General features: G+C 38.3%; 1 protein-coding gene across 1 annotated transcript; it reads right to left on the bottom strand.

Moving 5' to 3' along the window:
- Positions 1-10,106, bottom strand: LOC127451723 (chondroitin sulfate glucuronyltransferase-like). The gene is made up of 5 exons (XM_051716628.1): positions 9,331-10,106; positions 8,884-9,219; positions 8,132-8,696; positions 7,292-7,474; positions 1-1,801 (listed from the first exon to the last, which is right to left on the bottom strand). Exons 2-5 carry the CDS (start codon positions 9,159-9,161, stop codon positions 530-532), a joined length of 2,298 nt encoding a protein of 765 aa, XP_051572588.1. The 5' UTR covers positions 9,162-9,219; positions 9,331-10,106; the 3' UTR covers positions 1-529.
- Positions 10,107-10,601: the final 495 nt, after the last annotated feature.

Below are 10,601 nucleotides of genomic sequence, written 5' to 3'. Positions count from 1 at the left end.
TTAGGTTTCACAGATAATTTGTTTATTCAGTCCTGATATAGGCATCACATTCTGTTTAAAGGTCATACAATCATATATGTGAAGAAGACGGCTCAAGTTACGTTTGAAGCTGAAACTTAGGATGGAACCTCTACTAAGGCTCCTTCATTCAGTCATCAATAGTTGTGTACATGAACAAAGTGAAGTTCAATCCACAAGTTTTATTTGAAGTGAGTCGTTAAGACTTCATGGGTACTGTTCTCTCCTTAGATAAGTCCTCTGCTTCACATTAGTCATGTTCACCATGTAAGAATCTATGGGTCAATACAGCTGCAAGTGGATCTGTAAGTACCAAGGCTATTCATTTTGTCTAGTCTGTGCAGAAAATTTCACATGCATTAGGGTGAAATTCACACAATTAATATTCGTAGGTCCTTTCCCCATGAGACAGAGTTTGGTTCAAGACTAGTCCAGGTATGTTAAGGCCACCTAAATGACATTGATGAGATTTTTAGCCAAGTTGAAGCATGCTTCTTGTAGTAGTTCGTTCTTAGGTGCTGTTAGCCTGCTCTTGTTCAAACAAAGCCATTGCTAGGTGTGAGCGAGAGGCCAGCCCCTCCAGGTTACTGAGCACACAACGGTGATAGATATCCTCACTAAACCGTGGGTTACATTCCCTGTGCACATACTTCTGAACTAGTGCCGGCTCGACAGCCCGAAACACGTGTAATCCCGAGTAACGTACAAATATCTCATAGATATCCAAGCTCTCAAGCAACTCATCATTGTCCAAGATGTCGGCAGCCATTTTTGTGCGTGCAGCCATATAATCTGCATTGTAGAAGCAGCCTTCCTCAAAGACATGACGGTCAAAGTGGCCATCTCGCAGTGTCTCGGATGAAAACGATGAAGCAACCGAAGGCTGTTGGTCACGGTAGACCAGAGCAGGACTGTACTCTTGGAAGTGAATTGGGAAGAAAACCTGCCAATTGCTGATAGCATTCATACGGCAACGGTTTAGAAAGTCAGCATTGACCTCCGTCCAAACGCTGGCCAGGAAGAACAGGGTGTCTACTGGATGTTTCTTGGAGATGATGTCCATAAGCTTGACCTGTGAGGGAACTTCGGTCTTTACACTAATCCAAGGAATTTTCACATCACCATAACGTTTCTCTACCTCGCCAATCATGGCTTTGACACCGGCAAAAACATCTGTCTGGCTGACTCTCTGGGCATCAAAGGGGTCATAGACAAACAAGAAGGTAAGCAGAGCATTGTCATGCGTATCCAAAGCATTCATTACATACATGTCAAGGAAGTTGCCCACGAAGTCTTGCTCATGTGCTGTCACAGGGAGGATGACCTGTACCCTTGTTGCTTCTGTTACATATGGCATGGGGATGATCTCAACAACACTGAGTGGCTTCAGCAAACTCACCCGTTTAGCGAGGACCTGACTATGACCCTTCTGCGTGAAGGCTTCCAGGGCCAGATCCAGAACATACTCCATGCCTCGCGTGGGATCAAAGCGCCTGTACCCGTTTAGTAAGCGGCGCTTACGAAAGCGCAACTGTGGCTGATAACGCTCATTCAGACATGCCACTGCAGTCTCCAGGACTGAATTAACATCTGCCCGGTCCGCACCTCGAAGTTCGCACTTTGGAGAACTGTCAGTACATGAATAAATGTGCTCTTCAGTAAAGTACTCCCAGTTGATTACCTCAAAGCGGGTCTTGGGCCGGAAGGGAGGATTGATTCCAATGGGCCAGGTGGCTCCGGCTTTTCCCTCTGGAGTGAGCTCACTTATGTTATTGATCTGCATCTGTAGCCAAGTAGGAGAAAACAACAGAATATTTCTTTTTAAGAAGTAGCAAAAATGTTAATTTGGATAAGGGCACAAGTTCTCCCTTTAAAATCGGAAAGGGGTTATTTAAAAAACATATTACATTTTGTTAAGAAGCTGTGGTATATGAAAAGATTCATTTTGTCTGGCTGACAGCAGCAAGGACCTTGTCCCAATACCTATGCTGTGTATTTGCCCATACATGATAGACAGTATGTCCAGGCAATGCATTTGGAAGATTACAGTGGTACTTTAGTACAGTGATTCCCATCCAGGGTACATAAACAAGTTCCAGGGCGTATGCCGATCTTCATTTGTATAATCTCGATGTTGCTTCTTAAAATCCGAAAATCAATCTTTTAACCCTTTAAGCTCAAATGGGCCCGCTGAATGAAAAATAATTATAAAAATGTTAATAACTACAGTATTGACCAACACAATATAGGTATCATTTTAAAGCTTAGAAGCTCTACTTTACAATGCATGTAGGCATTATGACCAAAACTGAACAAGGGCTTTAAAATTTGCAGACAAATCAGAAGTGTTCCATTTTGATAATTTATTAAACATTTTGCACTGTACATATTATTGCAATCAGTAAAAACATCAAACTCATCAAATAGCTGTGTCATATATAGTTGGAAAGCTCTCAAAGTGTAGAATACAACCAACCTTGTTTTACTCACAAACAAAAATATAGTGAGTAATAGCCAAGTATATGTCTTTGACATACTTTCATGCTCATATGCCACGTTTTCATATATAACCTCATGAAAAACAAACAGAAAATACAATATCACATTCCATTACTTTAAAGAGGTGATTCTCTTTACAATGATGGTTGGATAAATAGATAATTAGATAACCCACATGAAGCACAATGTGCACACAGCATCTAGCTATTTGGCACCTTGCTATCTGGCTACAAACACGTTTGCTTTCCTTGATCAGAAGACGTCATCGGAAATGCTGTAGCATCATGGAACGCTAAACCAATCGGACTGGGTTCAGATTGCTCCATCCAGTGGTGAAAGTCCTCCATATTTGGGCAGAGAGTCATGTGATCAATCACTCTAATTACATATGGCTGCCAAGATATGGTGCCAAGTACATGACACAGACTCGATGATGACTCAGGTGGCACAGAATGAAACTCGTTCTATAAAATCTCACTAAAATCCTGTCTGCATGCTATGCAAACCTTTAGTCATTGCTGTGTTTGCATGTGTAATTAGTTCTTATGTACAATTATTATGATTTATTTGTGAAGATGCTTTTTGACACTAGGATAAATTATTTTTGTAATGAAATAACTTTTGATTGCTTTGTTGTTTTTGTAAAATGTTACAGGTGACATGATTGAGGACAAAACAAATGCTTTTCGGAGCTACCTTATTTACACCCTGAAATATGTAATGTCAAATCAGAAAAAAAATTTTTTTTAACTTTAGGCTCAATTTTTTTTATTTATTTTTTTTCCCCCAAGTAGTTTCTTAGGATGAGAGTCCTAGATTTGATCAATCTGTATCATTAAAAAAAAATTAAATTTTTTCTTTAAAATGATCCCAAACTATTTTTTTGTTATTTCTTTTTTTTAGATATAAGCCTTTAATTTTGGGTATGCCACTGAAACAGGAAGTCTTTAAAAACACCCTCAGAACTTAAAGGGTTAATTTGTAAGTTATGCACCAAGATCTTTTCACTGCATGTAGAGAGTAAAAGTTTGGCTTGACTTGTTCCGTGTGTCCAAAAACAAGGTCCATGCAATTCAATTGTCAAAAACAACAAAAAAAGAAACATTTAAAACTAATAAAGTAGCCATGCAAATCTGCTGCCATTAGTCTTAAAGAGAATGGGCTGTTTTAGCACTTTTTAGGGCTGCGCCTAAAATATCGAAACGGTGTTACATCGCCATGTTCTCTTTGCCGATGCGCGTATCGATGAAGCTGTATCTGAATCTATATTATGCACAAGGCCATAACCATGTTTTGAACATTGGGGGGAATATAAAAAAATCCCCGAATAATACAATATATTGTTATATAATGCTCTAAATGTGATAATAAAGGCCCTAAATACATTTTGGTTTGTAAAAATGCATGGTTCTTTTAAAGTTTACAAGAATTCAACTAACAATTATTATCTACATAATAAGACTGTCCAAACTTTACATATTCTTTGCTACAAACTAGATTTGTGCAAGCAAATTATCTGATCAGCCTGAAATATACAGTGTCACCTAAAATATACGACATGGCAAGAAATTTAAAATATGCATTGTAATGGAGAAACAAGTTTGATATTTGTTTTATTATTTACATTTTACAGCCTACATCAGTGGTTGTCCATACAACACAACACTGCCTTATGGCCTTAGAAATCTGCGCCTTTAATACATCTTTATAGTAGGCCTAGTTGTATTTTCTTTTTTGAAACTGGACAGGCCTGCTCACTATAAATTGTTGTTGTAGAATAAAGCTGTGTAAAGATCTATTTCTCATGTTCCAATAAAAATTTTTTTTTAAAAAAACATAAAAAAACAACAACATTAAGTTTTGTAATAATGTAAGGGTGAGACAATGGCATAATTGTATTTTTTAGGTGAACTACTACCATAAAAAATGGCTGCTGTTTATGAGCCCTGGTCTCTTTTGATAGAAGACACTTAGCAGTTTGTTGTACAAAATTTAGAATTAAGTTATAAAGAACATAGTTCAAGCTCAAATTTATTGTTAAATACTTGCAAATAAAATTTTTATACATTTATATTTAATTTGACACTATTCTTGCCACAACCTAAAAGCGTACTGAATTTAAAGCCACAAGCCATACGATGTTCTAGTTCAAATCTATTTGTGATAACATTGAGTTTAATAATACTTTTCCAAAGGGCTACTTCAAAAGCTGGACAGATACCACATTCATTAATAATATGCACCTATTTTCTTTTTGTCTTATGCCTGACATGCGGAACAGCACCGTTAATGTTGTCTTTCACATTCACAATTACAAGTAACATTATACATTCAAAATCACAAATTAGGCCAAAAAGGAAGTATTTGCATCCTTGGAAATCACTCAGTATAACATTTCTAGCATAAAATAATGGACAAATAGATCATGTTTCGCTATTTACTGTACATCTTACATGACACTTTAAAACTGTTTCTGAACTTGCTGATGCTTTGCGACGCGGCTCACGCTGCTCCATTCGATTCCAGCTTTATTTCAATGAAACGTGAGTCCCGCCTTCTTTAATTTGATTGGTCATCTCAAATGACACTGACGAGCGATATTAAACCCAAAAGCATGTTAAAAATTAAACTCTGTTTAACCATTAAGTAATCCCTGCAACAATCTAATTAGGCATCGATGTTTAATGGACTGCAACAGAACAGCAACAAGAATATCAATTATTGGGGGGAAAATTTGACCATATCTGATTATTGGAGGGGTTACGGTCCTGATTATGCACCACACTGAAAAGTTTAAGTGTATCCTATCACATGATGCAAGTTGGCTGTTTCAGTCACTTAAGCAGTAGTAGGTCCCCACATTTAAATTGGATGAAACTCTTGCTACTGCCCAAATCTAAAATCTAATATGTGCATTTTGACTTTTTTACCTGGCAGATGGGAGTAAGAAATGACTCACTCGATATCCAAATACTGCAAAAATACTGCGTTACAACAAACTTCTATTTAGTAGTACATATGTCAAGATAAAGCGGCGATATGCACCTTTTTTTTACTCTCAAACAGGGTATGAAATTAAACAAAAAGTGATATACTTTTTAAACGGTGGCAGGTAATTTAGGTCATCTTCCCACAGACCTGTAAGTTTTAGACCCCGTTTGCACCTGTATTTACTTGTGATCGGATCTCCCGAGACGAATGTTAATACCAGGTCTGAACAGGGCAAGAGTGACATTTGACAAGAGATGTAGTTGCTTAGACACAAAGATTATATTTTGAAGAACAGATTAAAGGAAAGCAGCCGGTGCACGTGTCTGATTCACTGCTTTTTTAGATGTTCAATGGCGCTCTGTTGCTCAAGTGCAGTGCAAGCGGTTCTCACAGAATGCACATATGTACAGTTTTCTTTCTTTAGTGGCTTGCAAAAACTTTTGTTCTCTATGTGAGCGCTGTCAGTGATCTCAGGTAATTTTAAATCACTTTAAATGCAGCAGTTCGCATTTTTACTATACATGGATTGTGAATAGCCTATATACTGTATATATGAATTAGATAAAGGTGGATATAAAAATCAAAGTGGCTGGTAAAATTGTGTAAAAAAACAAAGTTAGTTTCGTATCCTGCTCTTAACCGAGGCGCGGAAAATACCAAAGATCTTCATTGGAGGCATTGTGGATTTCACATGCAACAGTGAGTTAGACTTACTTTATATATAACTATAACTCTTCATTTGAATACAACAACAGTGTGTAGAAGTGAGCTGTGTTTTACTTATGTTAAGACTCAAGTTGTTTAATTCTTGATAGCTATGCCTTTTGCGCCCTTGAAATCAGGGTTTGATTTTGAGCCAGAATTTTAAACTATAGTAAGGCTAGCACAAAACACTATAAAAGCAGAAAGAAGAAAGCACCAATAAAAGTAATAACATTTTTGTTAACAGAATTGTTTATTTATAACAACTGTTATACTAAATTATGCACAGGAGAGATTCAGTTCAAAATTAACAAGTATCGCGATACGTATCATATCGTGGCCTCTGTATTGTGATGTTGTTGATACTGTACGTCAGGGATATTTCAAATTTAAGGGGTACTTAAGTCTTACTGATGGTGCTGTAGGGGTACTTAGAGCAAAAAATGTTGGGAAACACTGCTCTATATAACATGTTCACCGGCTGAGATAACCATCACAGATACAGACTGATGGTGAGAAAGCAATCAGATTTCTAGCTAAAATTATGTAAAAGGACGAGTCAAACTAACCAGAGCCTAATGTCACCATCTTGAAAATGATTACAGGAGCCTTGAGGTGATAACATGATTTATTATGATGCAATACAGCCTTCTTATACTCTTTCTGTTGCAGACGTCCAACTAGAATCAGGGCCAGACAGGGCTGTGTAAGCAGTAAGATATGAGAATGGCTTAAGGGTAAAATACTGAAATACTTTTCTGATTTAACCAAAGTTTGAACTTGTCTCCAACACAGAAATGTAATAAATGGAAATGGTTTGAATTTACTAATGCAAATGTAAGTGTACAGTGCATTTCATAAAGTGCATGCTTATGCCTGTCTCATCAAGGCACAGGTTTTTCCAGACGCAATGAGGTCATCACACGATTAAATGTGCTGGCTCTAGATACGGTTTTTGTGCATGATGATTCAAATTTGCCTACCGGGAATAATTATTGGGAAAACTTCACCGTGGCTGGCCAGAAGTTAAAAGCTAAATTAGGCTTAGAGGATTTTTTTTCCCTAAAATAAAGTAACATACCTGTAACTGCTGTATTTGTGCATAGGTCCAGTCCAGTTCAATCTGATTATAGCGTTTGTGCAGGCGATACATCAGGGCAGGTTCGGAGACTGGGTGCACAGTGAAGGCATTCTTAAACTTGGCACTGTCCTCACGCTCAGGATCCACGTTCTTCTGCAGCTCAAAGTAACGGTAAGTCATCTCCTACATCATTAAAAAAAAAAAACAACACACAACATAACTGATCAATAATCTTTTCAGGTTTTAAAATCTACTAAATCGGAGTGGCTTATGTAGCTTTCTTTGAAAGATAAGGGCAACAGGAAGAGGTCATTCCTTTTCTTTGAAGAAATAATTAAATTACCATCTTTAGAGAAGACAAAGTTATTAACCTAAATACATCAAATTACGAGGCAGGTAAATGGGAAAAGGTGGTGGAGGCTGTCTCCGCTGTGCCCAACTCTGATAGGGATGTGGATGGGGGGTGAAAAAGAAAGTCTCAGCTTTCTAATGTTGTAATTATTATGTTTCTATGAACTCTAAAGATTGCGGAGAACGCATCACATTTAAAACAACCCAGTAACTTCATTAAACATCTTCCTTTTAGGATTTAAGACCACTATGAGGTTATCCTAACTTTAAGAAGTTTCTGTAAAAATGAGAGCAATTTTTGCCAAGTTGTCTTGTGTAAGTAGTTGTGTAAATGGTGGGCTTTTAAATTTAAGTGTGAATTAAGAGAATTTTATTTCATGTTTTGTATAGATTAACAATTCAGTAAAAGCATTACCCATTATACACAATTTCTCATTATATACAAGTCTTACACACTATTGACTAAAAGTTCAAAAAGTTTTTCCTCACCTGATGCTTCTCCACACAGCTAAGACCCAAGTAATCAATGATACAGCGACCAAGCCACTCATCTGGCCTGACACTGAGGATATCATTTCGACAAGAGTCCAGGTGGGGCTGCAGTCGGTCTAGTAGGCTGCGTGACAGCAGATAGCCATATCCACCATGGCAATACCGGGCACGTTCTTCACCCCCAATAAACTCCTCCGCCCGTCCCATGTACATATCCTGTCCCGTGCTAAGATGGTTAACCAGTTCCATCACCCGTTCAGCTTGTGTGTACGTATCATCTTGGGCAAGGTAAAACCAATCATACTCATTGCCGTGGTGTTGATGGAGGTGCCGTATAGTTTCATACATTAGCCAGACGGGCCGGTCATCACCATGGGCGACAACAGCCATGCCATGCGGTGCCTTTGCACTTCGAAGACCAGTGAAAAAGAAAGTGCGATGGAAGCGGTGCGCAATGGTTTTATTGACTGCCACACCTAGTGTGTTCAAAGTGGCACGCGAACTCAGGATGCCCACTAAAAGACGTTCTCGGATGCCTAGCTCTGTGTGTATGTAGCGAGTCCTGTGGAAAGACAAAATGAACAAAGAAAACCTAAGCAAAATTAACAGTACTTTTAAATGCACATTTTTGTGTGTTAAAGGCGTGTGTCTCTTCAAGGATAATTACATCATTTAATATAAGCATTTCTAATTGAAATTTCGGTCTTTATCCCTTTCAAATGTGAAATGAGGCCAAACTGAGGACTCACCTGAGAACTTTCATATGTGGTTTGTTGGGGTCTTTGTGATAGGGCACTATGCGTGGCTGGAAGTCCTCATTACCATCCCCATCTTTGCCATCTTTAAGATCCTTGATATGGCCATTGTGTAGGAGCCCCTCACTGCCCAGTTCATCTCCACATGCATCATCTGTCTCCCCCTGTGTCCAGGACACCATCAGAAGACTGAGGCTGCAGCCCAAAGAGAGACCCAGTATGAGAGGCAGAGCAGGCCGGAAAACTGCCAAGAAGGAAGACGCCAGGCGCATGATGGAGCAAAGTTTTCCAGATTTCAATCAGTGAATTTCCAGTCTCGCCTAGGGACTCCTTAGATTAAGAGCAGTTCAAAACTTTTGTTTTTATGGTGTATATGGGTTATGTTTACAGTAGTTACCAATTCTTCTGTAAAGTTTTTTTTAACAGTATTCAATTTCTTACATTAACATTCTGTCTGCTCATAGTATGACTAGTAAAGTCAGTGTTGACCATCCTGATAATCTGTTCACACACAGATTAAAGTGCTGAGGACACATACAGCACACAAATGTCTAATTTAAAGTTCGTTTACAACTGCAACGCGGCCATACCAACAGGAGGAGCAATAGCAAACAATCTGAACTGTCTCTTTAAGGTTCAAATGACTAACATCAGGACGTATACGTCTAATTTAACATATATATATATATATATATGTGCACATGCGATACTGAGACTACACCACACTTCATATAAAGTAGCCCTTAAACCGTCACAAATCAGGAAACGCTCGTGAGATATGCGCAAACTACATTTAATAACACATTATTCGAGATTATTATGATGGCATTTTAAGATCAAAAATAGCTGCTACTAGTAATGCACGAAAGGATCAATCGCTAACCAGTCGAACTACCAACTAACATGCAACGTTTCCGCACACAGTTGAATGAGTACTGAAATCGTGGATAAATGAAATGTCCAGTTGAACTTCCCCTTTGACTGCAGACTAATGCCGAACGTTAGCAGACACTAGCATCGGTTTCCCCCGAAAAACACATCAATCTGCTTCTGTGCGCGCTCAGCTGCCCTCACACTAGATTACCTCTTGCATATATTCCGATGATTAAATGAAATATTCATAAACAAAGGTGAAATTAGTTTCTTAGCTTTGCTTTATGTCTCAAGCATCGTTCACGAAAGGTCGTGCTAAAGAGGAAGACTGACTCAAAGCAATAAAACAGACCCAAGGAAACAAACAGCGCACACATGCGGTTCCACGTGTAAGAGTCCTCTGGCGCATCAGTCAGCTGCAACGATTCGAGTCTGACACTGACGGGACACACGTCATCAGGCATGATGGACGAGCTAGAAAAATCAGTGTCTTCCTCCAATGATACTGTTATTGTGTGTATTCAGTGCTGAATATAAAGCAATAAAAAAAGACATCAACGTATAAAGTGTCAGATTAGCATTGTAAAAGGTGGTCACCTGCAATTGTGATCTAAAGGAGCTATTTATATTTCATATGCCCCTTAAAAATGTGTTGCAGTCAGGGTGATTTAGACATGTTAAATATGTTTTTGATTTGAATAAAGCCAGATAATTTAGATTGACATATTTTGGTTACCTGACAAAACCTTTTTCAGTGTTTACAATGAGAGAAAGAGGGAAAGTGAGTGAATCTTAAACTTGTTTGCTGATATTATTGTTTATTCTACTTTTATTTTAGC

This window comes from Myxocyprinus asiaticus, chromosome 2, assembly GCF_019703515.2.
Source record: "Myxocyprinus asiaticus isolate MX2 ecotype Aquarium Trade chromosome 2, UBuf_Myxa_2, whole genome shotgun sequence".
NCBI lineage: Eukaryota > Metazoa > Chordata > Actinopteri > Cypriniformes > Catostomidae > Myxocyprinus > Myxocyprinus asiaticus.
The sequence above is the reverse complement of the archived record's forward strand: the minus strand, read 5'-3'. Positions and strand labels throughout refer to the sequence as shown.

What these genes read in the sequence shown, in the direction of transcription:
- LOC127451723 (XM_051716628.1), bottom strand. Translation starts at nt 9,161, where the DNA reads ATGCGCCTGGCGTCTTCCTTCTTGGCAGTTTTCCGGCCTGCTCTGCCT. An exon ending in CCACATATGAAAGTTCTCAG is followed by an intron (nt 8,697 to 8,883) that starts GTGAGTCCTCAG and finishes GTCTTTCCACAG; the next exon opens with GACTCGCTACATACACACAG. An exon ending in GCTGTGTGGAGAAGCATCAG is followed by an intron (nt 7,475 to 8,131) that starts GTGAGGAAAAAC and finishes TTAATGATGTAG; the next exon opens with GAGATGACTTACCGTTACTT.